At 40.3% G+C, this 21,342-nt stretch overlaps 2 protein-coding genes across 4 annotated transcripts; one reads left to right on the forward strand and one right to left on the reverse strand.

The window, feature by feature from the left end:
* The first annotated feature begins 16 nt into the window (after positions 1–16).
* Positions 17–9,183, forward strand: LOC135087705 (uncharacterized). Of its 2 annotated transcripts, none has more exons than XM_063982459.1 (9): positions 17–363; positions 793–930; positions 1,703–1,888; positions 2,332–2,439; positions 2,920–3,091; positions 4,297–4,551; positions 5,706–5,868; positions 6,385–6,549; positions 7,488–9,183. In XM_063982459.1, exons 1-9 carry the CDS (start codon positions 337–339, stop codon positions 7,513–7,515), a joined length of 1,242 nt encoding a protein of 413 aa, XP_063838529.1. In that variant the 5' UTR covers positions 17–336; the 3' UTR covers positions 7,516–9,183. The 2 variants fall into 2 exon arrangements, with proteins under 2 accessions (XP_063838529.1, XP_063838530.1); XM_063982460.1 differs by having other exon boundaries at positions 19–363; positions 1,703–1,882.
* Positions 9,184–9,268: 85 nt separating this feature from the next.
* LOC135087701 (GATOR2 complex protein WDR59) lies at positions 9,269–21,210 on the reverse strand. Of its 2 annotated transcripts, XM_063982455.1 has the most exons (12): positions 20,823–21,210; positions 20,423–20,630; positions 19,754–20,335; positions 19,583–19,647; positions 18,787–19,497; positions 18,555–18,708; positions 16,418–16,601; positions 16,035–16,155; positions 15,592–15,849; positions 15,085–15,311; positions 10,346–10,441; positions 9,269–9,373 (listed from the first exon to the last, which is right to left on the reverse strand). In XM_063982455.1, exons 1-11 carry the CDS (start codon positions 21,069–21,071, stop codon positions 10,351–10,353), a joined length of 2,850 nt encoding a protein of 949 aa, XP_063838525.1. In that variant the 5' UTR covers positions 21,072–21,210; the 3' UTR covers positions 9,269–9,373; positions 10,346–10,350. The 2 variants fall into 2 exon arrangements, with proteins under 2 accessions (XP_063838525.1, XP_063838524.1); XM_063982454.1 differs by having other exon boundaries at positions 9,269–10,441.
* Positions 21,211–21,342: the final 132 nt, after the last annotated feature.

The following is a 21,342-nucleotide window of genomic DNA, read 5'->3' on the forward strand; positions in this document are numbered from 1 at the left end:
AAAGATTCTTGCTCTACTCTACATTAACAGCACAATCTTTTTAACTTATTTATTATTAGTAGGACTACATGGATGATTTATAGTTGACCAACAGCAAGAGGGCCAAGCAAAAAAGGGATACTTAGGGGACTTTGAAAGTATGTAACCCTAAGTAAATTAAAATTTACAACTTTCAAGAGTGTAGGGGAGAGTGGGCCGCATCACGCATGCGTGCCGGCGCCGGTGACGGCGAGTCGCGTTTCACCTCTACACGAAATATACTCACACCACAAGACTTTCGTTCTTTTACATTTATTCAAACAGTTTTATTGTCCATTTGTCGCATAAAAGATATGAATGAGGACCACTTCGTTCTCTCTCGAGGTAAGAAATTTTTATTATTTTACGATCAGGCTCCGTGGAAATGTTGGAAAATCGATAATTAAATAACATAACCTTTAGCTGGGTATTTTAATGTCACATCAGCAATACAAGGACATTGAAAATATGATTGGATTCGGTTATAGTATGTTTTATTCAGTGTTCCTAGGAAAATATTGAATTCAAAAGCTTGTTCATACATCGGCTGTTTTGCTTATGGCATTTTTGGAACGCGTATCACCATGGTAGCGTTTATAGTGTAGGTACCTTTTTGAAAGCATTATGTAGGTAATAGGTATGTTCCGATCTTCGGACAGTCTAATTTGAGACAGTGATTTTATTGTAAACAGTATTGAGATCTTTAATCTAGTTTTACCGCAATGTATTAAACTCTACTAGTTGTTAAAGGCGGTATTGTATTATCATTTGCAGGTTCTAATCCTTCTGTTCCTGACCCTGATCCCGTGGCCGGGGCCGTCAGTCTTCAAGATCACCTGCTCACGTGACAACTCCAAAATCGTGCGGAAAGTCATACAAAACAAATGGCTCCCTGTTTTAGAAAGATTTCAGGTGAGTATTTAGGTGCAAACCTTTTGAAGTACATTTTCTTGTTCCTAATAGTTATAATTGGATTGACGCAAGTTGCTACTGGCTGAGGTAATACAAATATTATTCGTGTAGATTTTTTTTCCGGTAAAATTAGAGAATTGTTTGAAAGTACTAAAGGCTAACTTGAAGAATGATAAGAATTGTATATTATACACTTCAGAGATGTATAGCTTAACGGGTCCTCAGCATTTGCATTAGGCATAGCCTGGTCCGTTTTTAAAACAGAAAAGCGTTCCATGTGCATAATTCTGGAAGGAAGTCTGGAAACTCTAAGATGCATGAGCCTTGAATACCAAAGGGAACATCTGGAAAGTCTAAGATATGTTGAACCTCGGATTGGGGGACATCTATAGTAACTCTAGGATGCAATTAACCTTGAATTGTAAGATGTTTGAAACTCCAAGAAGCATGAATCTCGAATTGAAGGCATTTAGAAACTTCAAGACGCATTGACCCTCAAGTTAGGTGATGTTTTCAAGATTCATGTATACTCGAATTGGGGGATGTTTGGTAACTAAAATGCAGAACCTAGCTTGTACTACCAGGTAAAGATCTTCGAATTGGGGGAGATCTGCAAACTCCAAAATACACTGATGCCCGCTTTCACCATCAATCCCTAATTTTTAAGTGACCTCTATGAAAACAAAATTCCTGTTATGTTTTACCATAGGGGTCACTTAAAAATTAAGGACTGTGAAAACGGGCATGAATCTAACCTAGCTTTTGTTCCCAGGTGAAGCTACCCCTGGAGTGTCCATTCCACCCCGCGCGCGACATCTTCGCGCCGCAGCATGCCGCCAAGCTGCAGCACCGGCCGTCGCAGTGGACGTGCGCCTTCTGCGGCAAGTCGTTCTACGAGGAGCGACACCTCGACACGCACTTCGACCAGCGACACAAGAACCAGATTAACAAGGTCATTGTACGTTACGTTGATTGTTACACGGCTTACTTAGTATTTGTGAGAAGGATGGACACTTCGTTCAAGCGTTAGTAGGACTCTCGTTATAACGTCCGGAGGGCACATCAAGCTAAATCCCTTAGCATCTTATGCAAGTTCTATTTTTGCATCAAAAATGTAGAGTCGGATATGCTTTCGATTGTATTTACGGCCAGAGCTTTCCGGGTGCTGACTTCATAAGGGGTCCCCTTAACCGTATACACCTCATACAGTTCAATAATAGATTTATACTAATGCTCACATTATGCATGCAGATGAATATGCTTATTTCCACTTCACGATCACGATGTTTGATTTTTTACACTGTTTTGTACTTGATGCTCAAATACACATCATATTGTATTTTCTCTTAAACTCGAATATACCCAATATTCGAGAAATAAATGACTTAAATGATGTCTCAGGCGGAGGACGCAGTATGTCTGGCGGACTACTGCGACATCATGCGGTGCCAGGTCCTGGTGGCGCACGGCCTCCTCAGCGGCGGCGGCGGACCAGGCACCGATATTGAGGTATTATTTTTATTTACATGTTTATGGATGAACACACAAACAAAATTGTTAGCGGTAGGTTATTTGAGCTTCCTTTACCTTGGAATACCATTTGCCCTTGATTGAAAAGTACAAGGATTATTTCCGTGGGCATAGCTTTCAGGCTTTTCTCCACAAACACGTCACTGTTTGTGAATAAAAAATATCTTTATTCTGTTCAGCGTCTTGCGTTGAATCAGAGTAAATACAAATGAGTAGGTCATCTTCATAGGAACGCACGGGCGCGGTTTGTAAGTGAGCGCGTCAATATACGTATGCGGCGCGCACGCACACACTGACAAAATTTGGCGCACCTCACCGCTAATCACCGCTAAATTTTGTAATAGCGCTCGGTGCGTTTCTATGAAGATAACCTACTCATGTGTATTTACTCTGGTTGAATTGTATGACCTGGATTCCGATGCCAATAATTTTTTTTCTTGACTACGGTTATGTTACAAGGTGTGGCAAGACCTGGAAGCGGCGAGAAAGGCGCTCGCCCCAGCGGCAACTCGGAGCGTGGCGCGAGTGCCGCAGCGGAGACGAGCGCGGGCGAGGCCCGAGCCGTCGCCCGCGCAGTCTATGAACCCGCCCCGCGACTGCCCATCTAACGACCCAGACGCTGATGAGCCAGGTATACTTATGTCTCTAGGTGTGGAAAAATCTAGAAGCGACGAGAAAAGCGCTCGCCCCAGCAGCAACTCGAAGCATGGCGCAAGTGCCCCAGCCGAGAAGAGAGAGCGAGGCCCGAGCCGCTGCCCGCGCAATCCAGGCACCTGCCCCGCGACTGCCCTTCCAACGACCCAGACGCTGATGAGCCAGGTATACTCTATCACTAGGTGTGGCAAAACCTAGAAGCGGCGAGAAGTGCCGCAGCGGAGACGAGCGCGGGCGAGGCCCGAGCCGCCGCCCGCGCAGTCTATGAACTCGCCCCGCGACTGCCCCTCCAACGACCCAGACGCTGATGAGCCAGGTATACTTGTGTCTAGGTGTGGCAAGACCTGGAAGCGGCGAGTCTTAGTGCCGTAGCGGAGACGAGCGCGGGCGAGGCTTAGCCGTCGCCCGCGCAGTCTATGAACCCGTCCCGCGACTGCCCATCTAACGACCCAGACGCTGATGAGCCAGGTATACTTATGTCTCTAGGTGTGGAAAAATCTAGAAGCGGCGAGAAAGGCGCTCGCCCCAGCAGCAACTCGAAGCATGGCGCAAGTGCCCCAGCCGAGAAGAGAGAGCGAGGCCCGAGCCGCTGCCCGCGCAATCCACGCACCTGCCCTTCCAACGACCCAGACGCTGATGAGCCAGGTATACTCTATCACTAGGTGTGGCAAGACCTAGAAGCGGCGAGAAGTGCCGCAGCGGAGACGAGCGCGGGCGAGGCCCGAACCGCCGCCCGCGCATTCCACGCAACCCCCCTTCAACGACCCAGATGCTGATGAACCAGGTTCAGGTATCTCTCAAAGACATCATTTCAATACGAAAAAATAGATACGAACATTCTGTGCTTTTCAGTTGTAGTCTGTCATATTTATGAAGTCTGCATACCTTGTGAAAGTTTTCGTTCAATTCAATCCTGATTTTTGATTGATTTATTGACATACTGCTTCTTCATCAAGCCTCCAAAATTTTAAGTTTTTGCTGAAGACCCAAGAAGAAGTACCCACCTCTTCAAAATCTAGAATTCTAGAGCATGTCGATTCCCGAATAATGGCATGTTCAAAAGCTTTTTTCTTTGTTATAATTTTTAAGTATTTTATTCTTTACGCAGACGACTTATTTTAAAATAATCAGTATCGTATGTGGATCGAACTCGTTTTATATCTTCTCCGCTCTATTTTCCAGAAGTAGAGGAGAAAAGAACAGAAGACAACGAGGGCGACGCGAACCAAACGGCGGAACTTTGCGACGCCGACACCGTAGAGTCATCTCTACCGCCTGACAGCCGCCAGAAGCGCCTTGCCGACTTGCAGGCGGAGCGCGCCGCTTGCGACCCCACCAGGCTCCAAGGCCTCAAGATACGCTGCGAGAGAGTGGTGCACTCTTGCATCGCGACGCTTTTACTTCATTTAACGCAGCATCAGTTCTCTGAACTTGAAGGTGAGAATTTTTTTACCCCCTAAATACGCGCCACTTGCGACCCAACTAGCCTCCAGGGTCTTAAGATGCGGTGCGAGAGAGTGTTGCACTCTTGCATTGCGAAAAAACGGAACACGCTACACTCGTAGTAGTGTCGTAGGCTACGACGACTCGTAGCTTTGTAGCAGACTCACCAAAGCTACGAAAAAACGTAAATAAAAAAAACGTAAAAAATACTTTTTCTTTTAACCCTTAATTACTCGCATAAAGAATCTTACATAACTGCTCGCATGGGGTCACAGATGACCCCAAATTGTGTGAGTAGTTTTTAATACATACTGAAATTTATAAGTAAATGAAACTATATTATTATAAAAATGCTTTATTTATTCTTTAATATCTATAGGTAATAACATGAATTTCTAACTAATTATACAAAAACAAGCTAAATTAAAATAATTGTCAATAATTAACAATTTGTACTTAGGTATACTGAGATCATAGATAATACTAGTATTTTTTAGGAACTCTCCGAATCATTCTTGTTACACTGTTGACAGTATATTTCAGAGTGATCATTGCACACAAATCTTGTTCATTTCTTGCATTTTTGATTCACTTGATTGTGCGGAGGATTGCTCGATCTCATTAGCGCTATCATGATCACTTTTTGTTATTTCATCTAACTCTGGCTTAGAACTCGACCCTCCAACTTCTTCTTCATCAGAAACATCTTCCAACCATAGCACAATTTGCTATTTTTTCCTATCTCTACTAACTCTAAAAAAAAAAGGATAAGTAGTAGTAAAACTGAATTTATCAATATTTTTATTGTTTAGAGCTGTAAAAACACATTTATAACAAACATTTATTCACTGAATATACAATAACACAAATATTATTCATAATACACAAAATAAATATATAAAACAAAAATTTACCTCTTCCAAAAAAGTTACGTAATTACTCGCATGGGGTCACCACTCAAGTGCGCAGCGACGCATCCTTCCACTCCCGTGAATTAGTCGCTATCAAAATACAAACTAAGACGTGTTTTATGAAGCTACCGGGGGCGCGGAGGAAATCGGGCCACGCCAAGTGCTTCATTTTTGAATCCGAAAATGCTTTGACCCCATGCGAGCAATTAAGGGTTAAATTGTATGTGCAATTTGCAGAAGAGATGCAGCGCGCAGTCTGCTGGTACCTGAGTTGTGACCGCTACTGGGAGGAAACGGCGCCCAGTGCACGGGCGTTCCCCTGGCCCCTACTGCTAGCGTTAGCCACTGGTCTAGCGCTGGCACTTTGCATGTGCTACTACATAATTTGGATTGTGTTCGAGTGAGTATTCAAATACCTACTAACAATAGTAGTAGTATAGGGCAGAAGAGATGCAGCGCGCAGTCTGCTGGTACCTGAGTTGCGATCGCTACTGGGAGGAGACGGCGCCCAGTGCACGGGCGTTCCCCTGGCCCCTCTTGCTAGCGTTAGCCACTGGTCTAGCGCTGGCACTCTGCATGTGCTACTACATAATATGGATTGTGTTCGAGTGAGTATTACGAGAGTAAGAGCGAGAATAAATGAAATCGAAACGGGATTGCGAAAACGATTGGGCATATAAATATTGATCATGGATACTTCATGAAGATAGACCTACAGTATCTACATCTACATTGGATAACCATAGACTGTTTTATAAAGACTTAACAACCGTTCATCTGCAACGGTTCGTGGGTGTCAAAGCGAAGTGAAGTGTCTTTTCCATACAAAATCTATACGTTAGATCTAAGTTTTGAGAGTTCTTGAAAAGCATGTCATTGAATGATGGAGTCAATTAGGCAATTCTTTCATCTCCAGCTCAGAGGAAGGCAGCGTAGCCGGCAGTGCGTCGGTTTCCATGACGACGCATTCGTCTCCCACGCGCGGCGAGCGAATGGCGGGCGACGACGCGCTCGACGACCCCGACGACCACTACATTTACGTCACGTACCCGCCGGAGCTCAAGCGCCGCCTGCTCGAGAGGTACGCTCGTAACACCATCACGCTTATCGTACTCACGCCGTTCATAAGGCAGACTCGTGTCGATTAATGACGGAGGATGAATAAATATTCTTTACGCCATTAGCCACTGAAATTGTAGGGCTACTGGCTCCAAAAGTACACTCTTTACCATCTCGTGTATACGCGTAGTAGGGACTCGTCAGGCCGTTCATAAGGCAAATTAGTGTCGATTAATGAACAAGAATTAATGACAGACCGATATTTCTACACGACAAAAAAAAAATTGAAATGTAGAGCTAATGGCTCGAAAATACGCACATAACACCATCATGCTTCCTACTCACACCATTCATAACCCAGACTCGTGTTGATTATATTGAGGGTGACTAGAAATGTGGAACAACTGGCTCAAGAGGACCTAGAGAGGTACGCCCACAGCATTACATTTATATCGTCTTAAGCTGTTCGTAAGTCAGAATTCTTCCGTCTTATGATGAATATTTCGAAGTTTACGTCACGTATCAGCCAGAGTTCAAGTGAAGCTTATTATGTATGAGGTACGCTCGTAACACCATTTGATATTTCGAAGGTACTTTGGTGTTGTATCCAAACAGGGTCTAAAAGTTGTCGGTTGTTAGTTCGACTCGATTACATATCATGCACTTAACGTATTAAATACACAATGAATACCTGAAACACCGTAGAAACACGTATAGAAAATAGTATCCACCTCACTTTAGAGTCCTTAGTTAATTGAAAATTATAAATCTTTATGGATGAGCCCTATTGGTGTTAGTTCTTTAGACATTTATTTTATGATATTATAATCATAGATTATACTATTTACCGGTTCGACTTCAATTTTATATTATTCTAACGATGTCTACATTTCTGATTTAAGTGTCTACCTGTATTATTCAATGTTATTTGTGTGTAGTAATAAATGTCGTTTGTTTTAGCTGCTACAATAGAACGACTCGACTCTGAGAGTGGACGCGCCCGTGACGCGTCGCGCATGCGTAATTCGTACCACCACAAGTAGTGTTAACGTAGTTTAGCATCACGAACGATATGTCAACCGATCCTGTACGTTCTTGTATCGACAAAATACATTATTCAACACATTCAGCATTCTGAAAAGCAGATTTAAATAAAAATATTTTACTAATAGGTGCTCTGATTATTTAAATGAAAGATTTAAAGATGTTTAACAAAACTTCTGTTTTATTTAAATGTAGTTTGTCGATGTAAGAAGTTATAATTTCACGATGGTTATTATAACTAACAAGTCAGTCAGTACTCAATCAAGCTGAAATTTTATTTAAATATTTTTTATAATGATTATGAATTGAAAATGTCATTTCGGTGCATTTAAAATAATTTGAATAGTTACACTTTTGATATAACTCAACTTAATGTGACTAACAACTGAAATTTCAGCTCTTGAAATTAAATAGAATTACTGAATTCAACGTAGAAAATAAATCTAGTCAATGAATTCTCATTTTGCAATAATGTTTTTTATTTAGTAAGGTGTAGCTACTATCTCCCTAGACGTAGTTTGCTTTTAAACAACTGGTGCCTAATTTTATCCCTAGTTTATATATTATAGTATATTTTCCTTTAGGTGGAACTATCCTGTAAGCTGTTGTACATACTGACGCGTGGTTTTCTATTTATAGATCCGAAGCAGTCAATTTTTAAATTTGTTAGCGATTTGATATTTATTGGTTTTTGTTACATGTTTTTTAATTATGACAAGTTTACACAATGTTTTTGTTAAAGCTTTCAAAGGTTAATAATGTGAATTAATTGCTTGTTACTTTTTAATACTGGATAATCATGTTTTAAAACGTTTTAAATTGAATATGACTTAGACTAAAGGCAGCTTAGTTAGATAAAATTCACTCCGCGCACAAGTAACCGTAACAGTTTCCAATCTATCAAATTATGGTAATGTTTTAAATATGTATTTAGTTGTAATAAAACTCAAGCCTTTTTGACAACGAATATAAAGTAAGGATTCATTTAAAATTGTTACTAACATTCAACTTTCCAATTACCTATTACATTGAATTAATTATTTTGGGATTTATTCAGTTTTCGAAATTACATTCAAGTTACGTGTGTGGTTACTTTATTACTATTGTGTGGCTGACGGTTAATAAGAGGCAGTTACGGTTACAAGTAAAGGTGAGTTTTGGGGTCAGGGCAAGGAATTTGGGCGCTTTTGTCACGCGTGATGATGTGATTAGCAGAATACTAAATTGTAATTGTATATAAATGTAATTTTTCACTAAACAATGAATCTATCTTATTAGATAAAGATTAAAACGATAATCTAATATCCAAATAAAAGTTCTGTAATAAAAGTGTAATGTATATTTAGATATTATGCAACACATTTACAAAGGCTGATGCTAGTATACATTGATTTATAAATGTAACATTGAAGTAAATTATTTACAAGATCTCATAATTTTTTATAAGATACTAGCATCAGCACTTTGAATATTATTAACCCAAAGGTACAAGCGACTAGAAAATTAATTGACTTATTAAATTGACCGCTTTTTCTCTGTTTGTAAATGCTTCAAAGAGACTGAAGGTAAAGCATAATTAGGCAAAATATACCTATTACAATTTTCAAACTCACGTAATCTTCTATATTCATGAGCACCTTCCATTTTGTTTGTTTATAAGATGTAACATAAAATGTTTGTTAAATAAAATTCTGAGATAAAACGACTTTACCTATTTATTTAAAATGTTTACAAATTCGCAGTCTTCAAATAATTAAATGTACAAAATCGAAGAATAACTTATCCTAATAACAATATAGCTTCTAAAATCCGTAGCAGCATTAAAAGACAATAAAATGTTATACTAATAATACAGTAATACATACACATAAATATAAAGATAAACAAGAGTTGGTGTCGATATCGAGGTAATCTGTGTGCCTACCATGAGTTTACGTTAGGTGTGCTCGCTAGCGACTGCGTAAAAAAATGACATTTAAATGTATGACATATTGTGCAGCGCCCCTAGCGGCTACTTTCAAGAAATAAAATCTTCATAGAATTTTTTGACGTATTCGCTAGCGAGCTCACCTAATGTAAACTCATGGTAGGCACACTGTTAATATTATTAACATTCTATACAACATAAATGCTTGTCAAAATCAAAGTACTGATTAATTGTCATTGGGATTATTTAACAGACAACATTTAAATTATGTTTTGTTTTTGTTTTGTAGATAAAAATCCGTTAAATGCATTTTTTTGCGAATGTCACCGCAATCGATTGGGGGAATGTTAATTTGCCCGTAAATTACCCGTGACTATAGTGATACCTATTTATCGAATATAACAACAAAACTATCTACAACAAAGGCACATACATTTGACCTTTACCTTGGCCACATATAGGTACTTGACGCCTTTCCACATGTTTTTCCCTTCTAAGAGGCACTTACAGTGTCATTTTATCGAATTTACAACAACACTATCTACAAAAAGGGCACATACAGTGACATACACACTATAGTCATATTTGGCGGGCAGAAATTGAAATGATGAATTTTAATTTCTGTGACGGGTCTGGGTGTTGCTATGTATAATTTGTATGTATTTAAAAAAAAAGTATATAAGTAGTATATCCGTTAAGCTAGCACCCATAACACAAGCATATTAATTGCTTACTTTGGGGCTAGATGGCGCTGTGTGAGATTGTCCAAAGATATTTATTATTTATTTTATTTATTTATTTATCGAATTATACAAGAACACTATCTACAACAAGGATGAGGCTTTACCTTGGTCACACGTACTTGACACCTTTCCACATATTATTCCCTTCTATGAGGCACTTGCAACCGCAGCCGGTGGGACACGTGTCGCGCTCCGAGAACCTGAAAATAAGATTGGATGTGTTACACTTTCATTCGTAACTAATTCATATGTCATAGTCAAAGGTCGATATGCAGTCTCTTCGCGGAATGACTGGTCTATCCTAGGTTTGACCAAGGCCTTCAGGCAAACCCCGAAGTGAATTCTTATTTCGGCCTTTGACTAAGTCAAACCTAGAAGTGCCTAAACTGTTCAGTCAAACGTCGAAACTAAAATAATCTGTTTCGGGCTTTGCCTAGTCAATCCTAGAAATGACTGGCAGTCTCGATCAAAAGTAGACGGCAAATAGAAAACCAGCCAAGTGCGAGTGGGATTCGCTCACAGAGGGTTCCGTGCGACTTTGATGTTGTATGGGAGCCCCCCTTAAATATTTATTTTATTTTAATTTTGTGATTTATTTTTAAAGTAGATACTTATGCAACTAAATATTATGTGAATATTTCAAGGGTTCACCAATTTACGTTCTAATATCGAGCAGAAAACTGCAAAATGTCACGTTTGCTGTATGGAAGCCTCCCTTAAATATCAAGTATTTTATTGAATTTATTTATTTATTTATATTAGGAAGACCAGGGTTTACATAATTGATTATTTTACAGTTAATAACACTTGATAACCACTTATAGGTCCCCACAGATAGAATTGTGGTGGATATTTAAAGAAATTATAAAAACAGATAAAATTTATACGATACACGATACACCTAATGTTGCAATAAAGAGATAGTAATTTTACCATATTAGAGTTCCCGTTACCTCATATTTATAATAAACAACATGATAAAAAAAAAAAAACTTACATGATAGGCTTGAAAAAACGCTCGCTCAGCAGCCGCCTAAGCGCTGGTATGCTAGTATAGAATAAATCAATATCTAGTTCCTTACTCAGTCTGTTAAATCTGTCGCCAGCACGCCATATAAAGCTATTCTGTCTATAGTTAGTGGTCGCCTTCGGAAGAAAAATAAGTGGATTAAATCTCATGGGCCTTAGAGGCGCCCTCAGAGATATTTTGGCTAGTAGGTGTGGGCAGTCAATTACACCTGTGGCAATCTTTTGCAAATATGTGACGTCCGCTATCTCGCGCCTCAGTTCCAAAGGAAGAAGGTGGTGTTTTCTGCAGAGGGGTAGGTATTCTGAGGAATTATAAGATTCTTTCATGCGAAAGCAGAGAAATTTCACAAACTTCCTCTGAATACTCTCCAGTCGAGATATGTACACCTGATATCTAGGGTTCCAAACCTGTGACGCATATTCTAAGTGGCTACGGACAAAGGTGCAGTACAAAATCTTCAGTGTTTTAATTATTTATTTTAATTATTTATTTTAAAAGTGAATAAAAAACTAAATATTTAGAGAATGATTCATGAGATACGAGTCTGGTGACAGATAACATTTAGCGAAGTCATAGTAATAGGGTCCCGTTTTAACTTTTTTTTTTATCCACAACGAGGAAGCTCTTGGCCTGTATCTCACCTGATGGTAAGTGATGATCAGGCCGAAGGTGGAAGCGAGCTTCACCCGGAATCCTCAACCACAGAGGGATTGGCTATCTTACCTCTAACTGCCGGAACACAACAATACTGTTAACATTGTTGTTATGGCGACAGACTTAGGTAAGATGGTGGTAGCTAGCCAGGCGGACTTGTAACAAGCCCTACCACCAACCAAACCGAACAGAAAATTCTGCCCCCACTGGGAATCGAACCCGGGACCTCTGCATCGGAATCAGGTGGTCTAACCACTAGACCACAGAGGCGGTTAAACTCTTTATTCTTTAAGGTAACAGAACCCTAAAAATTAGGAATTTCAAGATCGGTCTAGAAACACTGACATACAACCGAAGTAAATAAGTTTAGTTACTCGTACCTTCACCTAAAAAGATGTTCAACGTGCGCGTGAAAACCGACCGTAATGCAATAAGTTCGAGATCAGAATGAAGTATAGTTTAGTTTAAAGTCATTTGAGGTTTGACTAGTCAAACCCCGATTTCATTCAATTGAGTTTCGACGTTTGCCTGACCAAATTAGTTACTCCTAGGTTTGACTAACATTCTTTAGTCAAAGGCCGAAATGTTTGGGCTTTGACTAAGACTTCTAGTCAAACCTAGGAGTGCCGGAACTTCGAGGTTTGACTATAACACATACACAAAACTCGGTCTAAATCAAACCGGAGAGCACACAAACTAGTTGACAGGATCTGGTTTTCCAGATCTACTCAAATGGTCACACAAGCCGTTATTTGCTATTTTCTACACCAGTAACATAAAAGACTATTCCTTCCTCTCGTTTCCATCTCTGCAACTCCTGTGTAGCCAGGATCTCCAGATTGACCGCCAATAAAAAAAAACATTATCTACACTATAGTCTATCCAATATAGCTTGATTAGAATGACAGCTGCCATCAAAAGTAACGACTTAACTTTGTAGTAGCGATCAATGAGAGCTAAATATTGGCGGACGTGAAATAATTCACGTCTGACCTACAAACAATATTTTCGACGACTTTGCTTCCAATAAAAATGTTAATTTCGTGTAAATGCAGCGTTAAATTACACCAATAAGTAGTAATTCGAAATCATAAAAATCAAGCTAGATTATTAACGACGTCTCTACAAGGTTATCTCGAGTTACAAAAATGTTAGTGATGGGACATATCGACAAATGTCATATTAAAATTAAAACTAATTTTTTAACATAATTTAACTAATTTTTTTTCTAACTAATTTTTTAACATATTTAAGTCAAGTTATACGTTTTTCTGACGTTTTTTTTTCTGAGCGGCACAGGAACGGTCTTTGTGGAAATCCTTGGGGGAGGCCTTTGTCCAGCAGTGGACGTCTTCCGGCTGAAACGAAGGAACGAACGATACGTTTTTCTAAATGTTCACTATTAAAAACCAAAAAAACATTTCATTCATAAATAATCAAACATCGGAAATCAATCACCGGTAATTTTTTGGATATTCATAGCACCGTTGCTCTAGAAGAGATGCCCACCGCCCTCTAGCGAGAAGAAAAAACCACTGAAGAACACTGATGATGATGACTACGACTTAGGTTGTACACCCTTGACATAAATTTAAAATTTTACTGTCTTTAAATATAAATTTTAAATATTTTAATTGTCATTTTTATGAATAAAGATATGAAGAAAAATTGGGTGTATTTTTTTATATCATTTTTTCGAAAACTTATCGATACATCTATGTGAACCGTACAAAACATACCCAACACTAGTCACATTCGTTTGACAACTGTCATTCTAATCAAGCTATATTGGATAGACTATAGTAGTCATATTTGTACAAATGGATCTATGATAATGTCATCTACATAATATACTACTCTTACATCGCATGTTCACAGTAGGGGCAGACGCAGGCCGAGGGTACACATGGTACATTTTTTATGTCACCTGGCCTCTCAAGTTGACTGTGAAATGAATGGTTTTCTGCAAATGGATGTCTGATGATGTCACTGCGTAACATACCACATGGCCCCTGTGTGCACATTTCGCTTATCCAAGTAACTTGAGTAACAATCGTGTGGCCATTATGCCGATACCATAAACGCCCGTCTATTTTAATTCAGTTGCATTTACATCTTTAAACCTATCACATGTTTTACGGTTTTCCACCTTCTAAAGTGCGGTACTGTGGACTTTAATTTATAATAACGTGGACATTATGTTATAACAGTACATTGGTAGGTGACCCTGACGTGTTTAAAACTTCAAACTCCACTATAAGCGCAAGCTAATCCTCGTACTCCAAGAGTACACACGGCACATCTCAGCGCCACTCGGCCGCAACTTGTACAAGCCGCGCCCTTGGCCAGGCGGCCGCACCAACCACAATGCTAGATTTGGTTCTATCATCTACATAGCTTACCACTTCATCATATGAGCAGCATGGCCCGTGTCCACAATAAGCGCAAGCGCAGGCCAGCCCTCGTACTCCAAGAGTACACACGGCACATCTCAGCGCCACTCGGCCGCAACTAGTGCAAGCCGCGCCTTTGGCCAGGCGGCCGCACCAAGCACAAATATCATCTACATAGCTTACTACTTCATCATATGCGCTGCATGGCCCGCGTGTCCACAATAAGCGCAAGCGCAGGCTAATCATCGTACTCCAAGTGTACACACGGCACATCTTAGTGCCACTCGGCCGCAACTTGTACAAGCGGCGCCTTTGGCCAGGCGGCCGCACCAGCCACAATGCTAGAAACGGTTCTATAACATCATCTAAAGCCCAGTCTGTGAGCACGTAGAATTTTGTCCAATGACCCCAAGCTACCCATCCTTATCGCTCGCGCGTAATTATATTGCTGTCGCGACTGTGCGACGGGCGCCCGCAGTGAGTGTGCGAGCGCGACAGCAACATAATTACGCGCGAGCGATAAGGATGGGTAGCTTGGGGTCATTGGACAAAATTCTACGTGCTCGCAGACCAGACTATACATAGCTTACCACTTCATCATATGCGCCGCATGGCCCGCGTGTTCACAGTAAGCGCAAGCGCAGGCTAATCCTCGTACTCCAAGTGTACACACGGCACATCTTAGTGCCACTCGGCCGCAACTTGTACAAGCGGCGCCTTTGGCCAGGCGGCCGCACCAAGCACAAATATCATCTACATAGCTTACCACTTCATCATATGAGCAGCATGGCCCGCGTGTCCACAATAAGCGCAAGCGCAGGCTAATCCTCGTACTCCAAGTGTACACACAGCACATCTCAGCGCCACTCGGCCGCAACTAGTGCAAGCTGCGCCCTTGGCCAGGCGGCCGCACCAGCCACATTCCGCCGCTAGGGACGGGCCAGGCGGCCGCGCGGAGGCCGACTCGTGCTTGCATCTGACTAGTTTCATCACCTGTAAGGTTATGATGCTGTTAGCTTGTTTATACCCGCTAGAAGTACGAAGTAGAAGAACGTTGAAGTGTGTGTACTGGTTTTGGAGTTTGCAGTTGAGTGTCAATTTGGTAGATTAAATAAATCTGTAACTTTGATAAAATTGACTTCAATAAGTCATCGATTGATTGAAGTTACTATACATTTGAATAACTTTAGGTAATCATAATTCCAAATGTTGTTTTAAATATCTGATGTTAAGAGTACTTAAATGTTAAATTCTAAATTGAAATTCCACTAACCTCTGTTTTTCTGTACAACAACTGCCAACGATGTAGAATATCGGCATATGCGCGCTTGAAACAGTGATAAAGATGTACTGTGACTTCGTCCAATACGCAAGACGAAGTTTTCTCCGACTTTGAAACTGTTGAATCTGTGTAGAAATTCTCAGCTTCTGAACACGAATTACTTCTAAGTACAATAGGTAGCGTCCAACCATCTGCACTGATTTCACTATATTGATTTACTGTACTATACGGTGATGTGTTGTTGTTTCCCTGTAAAGAGAAAGTAAAAAATACTTCGATCAAGACTTATTATACATTCGATCATTAATGACATTGCATTGGTTCAAACATGCTACCCTGCAGAACACCATTTTATTTGCGTTTTATTAAGTAAGTTTAGTTATTGGAGAAATTCAGGCTGAAATGTTACTTAGCAACTTTATTTCTTTACTTACACAACTTGAGGTACTGATGGTAGATTGTGAGCTAGAATTTCCTGTGTCGTTAAACACGGAAAAGGCGCAAGCTAGCATGGCTGCCATTTGGAGATCAGATGACTTGGCGTAGTGAGAGATTCTGTAAAACAATAAAATATCACATGGTTTAATTTTTAAAGTAAGTATTAAAATGAAAAGTATGCAAAACAGTGCAACACAGTTCAGCTTATGCTCATAGAATGGATGCGAAGTTTTTGGACATTCGAATACCAAACGAGCTCAAAGTTAATTTGATTATTTGTCTTAAAATGTCAATTATCAAGAGCATAGTAGGTATGTATGTAATTTACTATCGGAATAAATAACTTTAATGTGAATTTGCACCCTATCCTAGAACTCACAAGGACTGCAGCAGGCTGCAGCACAGCGGGTGGCCGACCCAGCCCATGCTCTCCTCGCTAGAGGCCAAGTGATCCACGATGCGCGCACGCAGCGATCGCGCCGTCAGCGCCGCCAGTCCCCACGCGTGCGCCAGTTCTGATTCGCCTTCTTCCGAACATACTTTCGCGTTCTTCTCGCACATGTCTGTATAAAACAAATGAATAGTCAACATTTGGATAGTCCGCTTGAATATGACCTGGCAATTGTTTAAACAATGAAAGTCTAATAACATATACCTACAAGGAAAACTTTTGGACTCGTTACTGTTATATAAGGTGTTATTTTTTGTACTGATCATACTTTACCAACGCATCTAATAAAATCATACAAATACAACCCAAGTGTTTTTAAAAAAAAATTCAGGCTAGTTTTCGAGTAAAACGACAAAGAATGTTTCGAAAAAAATAAAAAATAAATCATCCTTTGAGCGCGGTGAGTATTCGTTTGTACGCACTATCGTAGTAGCCGGCCGAGGGCAACGACCACTGCCACGTGCCGCGCCGCGTGAGTCGGCCATATTGATATCGCTGCCAGTCGCTCCGCGCCCACAGCCCGCGCCGAGCCGCCGATCGGCATGCGGGAGCGCAACAACATAAATAATCGTCCCAGTCCGTCCAATGCGCCCAAACGTATTGCAGTGTATGTGTGATTTATTACAATGCCGCGCTTGATCAATAACAAAACGCAGGTGAAATTATGTTTCGGGCACACTAACTGGCCGACGAGAAACATTGACGAGTCGAAAACCTTCATACCTTGCTTGTTTGGAGCCGCGCAGCGCTTCAGGGAGCGCAGCCGTATCCTGACTTGACGAGATTCCGTGCGCTTCGAGGACGAAGTTCTGGATTTCAATTTCAATCACCGGCACAGTGCTGGCGGTACCCAGATGCGAGCGCCGCAGACGGCGGCTTTTGCGTAAAAATACGGAATGCCTTATCAAGGAGTTGTTGCCAGAGGGCCACGACCGCGACCTAGTTCTATCGATGGTTATTGCGGAAGTCTACCTAGGTACATACCTACAGTGTGATTTGGACAGATGAGTGCTTGTTTACGCGAAAGGGACTTTTTCCGTAAAAAAGTTAGTGCGCGAATTGTGAATACAACATCCGACGTGGTGTCTAGTGAACAGCAAGCAAGTGTGCAGCCCGAAAGCATTACCTCAATTCGATCGTGGCTAGATTAGACAGTGCAAGACAGTGTTTACGTGAACATTCAACAAAGGCTTGACGTTCAAAATGTATTGTGATTAGTGTAATAATAACCTAGGAACTTTAAATAACAACATTCAAAATAGGTAAATGTGTGAATAAGTAAAATCAATGAATCTAAAGTGTGATGGCAAATCATAATTTAGGAATTAAAACCAGGAAAATTGATCAGTGAGTTTTATTTACAACACCTATCATATTCAATATTAGGGTGCATTTCCACTGAAGCGAAGCGAAGTAGTAATAGGTATGTACCTATCAATTTTTTATTACGTCTCTAAATAAATTGCGTAGGCATTACGAAACCGTAGATATTGAATTCCAATTGCTATCCTTTTTTAAATTTCTAGTTTAACGCGGATGATTGGCCTCGGTTCGTTGGAAAAGTCCCCCGCTATTACACTAATGAAAATACACTTATTTACCTACTTATGTAGCTAGATTTTGTTTCTCCCAGCGCGTAGTACCTATTAACATGACGTAACATCGTACATACTCACGAGTGATAATTTTTGGTAACGTAGGTTTAGTGTAATCTAACCTTTATGTGTGTGAACGTTGAATGAATGCGCGCGGCCATTGTTCGTACTCGTATGAATGAAATGAGTAAAGAAAGAGAGAGAGGCAGTGAGTGAAGACAGGATGGTTGTAAAAATAATATCTTTTTTTTGTTAGGAAAAGTAAAAACAAAAACTAGCCTGAATTTTTTTTTAAAAACACTTGGGTCGTATTTGTATGATTTTATTAGATGCGTTGGTAAAGTATGATCAGTACAAAAAATAACACCTTATATAAAAAAAAATGTAGTTGGTAATAAAGAGCGAGGCTTATATGAGTACATAGTCATAAATCTTTATTGCATCATCAATGCTATGTAATGTAAACTTACCAACAGGATTTTCAGCATTGATGACGTATTTTTCAGCGAGGCTTTTATTGAGGAGGAACAGACTAGTGGCAGAGTAGAGGACGACGCGAGGTGATCCGATGCCCGATATACTGCCGCGGCTGCGCATACTGCCTGCGCGGCGGCCTTGGGCCTTCTATAATATACAAAAATATACCTCAGATTCTGAATTAGTTAAAAATCTTTGGATTCTACAGCGAAAAGTCTGTCTTACCCATCTGTCTTGAAAATAGAATGTCGTAATAGAGTTGGACGGATGTCTGTGATGCAACTGCGGAAAGCCGGGAGCGTTGGTGGGGGAGGGCGTAGTTGTCGCGTGAGGGGACACGGAACTATACCCCGTCCCGAACAGAGCTGGCGTGAGCGAAAGAGACGACATCGATCTAGGAGTTCCCGCTTCATGTTTCAGCGACAGCCGACGAGCGTTTGTCGGACGGTTAAACACGACAAGAGTATCAACGCCACACCACTTAGCACCACACGTTCGGGGAAACGGTATGCACGAGTCGCCTGCGTTTTCGCTTTCCGACTGACTCCTTTGACTGGACTTCATGGAGTCTGAATCGTCACTTGTTTTTACTGGGATCTCATCCACAGATGTTGCTAATGTCTTCAAACAGTGCAATAGACATCTGTGGCCCTCTTTTTTCTTACGGAAAGCAGTCCTGTTGATAGCCTGAAGTATTTTGATAGTTGTTGTGCTATCGACATTGGTTCCAGATAACCAGGAAAACTTTGGTATGGTTTTTTCAGTTACATTTCTAGGGAACATGACTTGTAAGTTGGCAGTGTATCCATTTTTCTCTGAATGGATTTGACATGTTCTGGTATCAATGTTTATATCAGTAACTTCAATGTTAGCCATCTCACGGATAGATTCGAATTCTTCATCAATAGAAGTAGTACTTTTGTGTGACTCTTTATTCTGCAAGTAAGAACATTGTATATTTCTTTAAAGTAAAAGTTATGAATCTGTTTTCAATAAATGATTTGAACATTATTATACTTACTGTTTCCTTATTATCAGTTACAGAGAGGTCATTCGTGGAACCAGCAGTAGATGCATAACTTACAGCTGAAATAGAAATGTAAATTGTATAATTTCTGATTTTTAGATCATTTTTACTAAATTAGCATACCATTTTGATAGATAAATTTGATTTGAAGTGGACTATACTCACTGTCACTGTTATTATCATCATCATACTCAGTATCATCAGGTAAATAGTGGTTGCACATTTTCAAGAGAGATGGGTGCATAGACCACACCCTAAGTGTTTGATCTCGGCCCCATGTGACCAGCTGATAGTTGGATGGTGAAGTGTTTGGTCTCCAAACCATTGTTTGCACTGTGTCAGTGTGTCCTACTAGTCTATGAGATAGAGCTCCATTAACCCATATGCCAATAACTCCTGCTTGTTCCACTCTTGGCAAACCTCCCCAGCCAACTCCTATAGTCAACAGACCACTTCCAAATGGCGTATAAATCGCGCGCCAAACAGGAAAGTTGGTCATTATAACATTTTCTGGTCTCCTGGCATTGTTGATGTCAAAGAACTTTATACTGCCGTCATGACTGGAGGTGACCAATTGGTATTCATGATGAGGACTCCAGTCAACTCCATGGATTTTGCACAAATGTGCAGAAATGTATTGTATAGGAGCAGTATGTTTTCTGTAGTCCCAGATCTTTATGTCACCATCATGGGCTGTGGCAACTATGTGTGCAGCTACTTTATTCCATTGTACTTGAGAAGCTCCAGCTAAAAATAATCACAAATTAATTATAAGATTTAAAAAAAATACAGACACACATTATTAATTGTAGCTCATTTAAAAGCTGAACTTACCAACAGCACATAATGAAAGAACTGGTTTTCTTGCATCTCTCAAATCCCAAAGATGGGTAAATGTGTCTATAGAACATGTTGCAATCAGGTTGTGATCTTGTCTGTGGAAATGAGTGTCGCTTACAACTCTTGTGTGCCCACGGAGTGATGTAATACAAGTTAGTTCATTACTCCCTCGCCATTCATATACATCCACTCTTTGGTTGCTCTGTAAATTATAATTATTTACCTAACTCAGTTTCATATTACATACATTACTTTAGTTTGCCAGATAAAATTGTTATTAAGTTTAAATAAACATTCATGCACTAAATCTAACCCTACCTTCTGACCAAAAGTTGTATGTGTAACATTGTTGCACAGTTTAGATAAGAGACAAATTAATGATTTGATTACATACCGCAATAGCACACAGCTTCTGTCCGTGATACGATTGGCACCACTCGGCACCCGCTGCGTCGTACTTGCTGTGGCGAGGATATTTCTTCACTATGTCCCCGGCATCCTCCTCCAGGTTTATCTGCTTGATAGCTAGCGACCTTCTGCCTGCCAACAGCACGTTGTTCCCCGAGTAATCTACAGACATCGCCGTGGCTTGCAACTCCCGGTACTCCCACTTCATTATCTCTGAACTCCAGTGTACCGACATATTTCTAGCAAAATTCACAGTGTAAAAACAAAATACGACTGTTAAAATCTTTGTGGAATAATTTTATGACTAAAATATCGCCCAAACATGATAAAAAAATGCACGCCAAACAAACGTCATGGCTTGACACTTGACATTGACAATCAGCTGGTTTCTGTTTTGTTAAAGTCCGAAGCAAATTGCAGCAGCGTTTTAGGTTGGTTAATTTATAAAAATTACAACCTGAATAGTTCCCGGCTGATTAAAAGAAATGTAATTTGACCTTTGTCTT

This window comes from Ostrinia nubilalis, chromosome 3 (assembly GCF_963855985.1).
Source record: "Ostrinia nubilalis chromosome 3, ilOstNubi1.1, whole genome shotgun sequence".
NCBI lineage: Eukaryota > Metazoa > Arthropoda > Insecta > Lepidoptera > Crambidae > Ostrinia > Ostrinia nubilalis.

Coding starts and splice junctions, on each gene's coding strand:
- LOC135087705 (XM_063982459.1), top strand. CDS start 337: ATGAGGACCACTTCGTTCTCTCTCGAG. Junction 364..792: donor CCACTTCGTTCTCTCTCGAG/GTAAGAAATTTT, acceptor TATCATTTGCAG/GTTCTAATCCTTCTGTTCCT. Junction 931..1,702: donor CTGTTTTAGAAAGATTTCAG/GTGAGTATTTAG, acceptor TTTTGTTCCCAG/GTGAAGCTACCCCTGGAGTG.
- LOC135087701 (XM_063982455.1), bottom strand. CDS start 21,071: ATGTCGGTACACTGGAGTTCAGAGATAATGAAGTGGGAGTACCGGGAG. Junction 19,498..19,582: donor TAACTGATAATAAGGAAACA/GTAAGTATAATA, acceptor TCTTACTTGCAG/AATAAAGAGTCACACAAAAG. Junction 16,602..18,554: donor CAATGCTGAAAATCCTGTTG/GTAAGTTTACAT, acceptor TGTTTTATACAG/ACATGTGCGAGAAGAACGCG.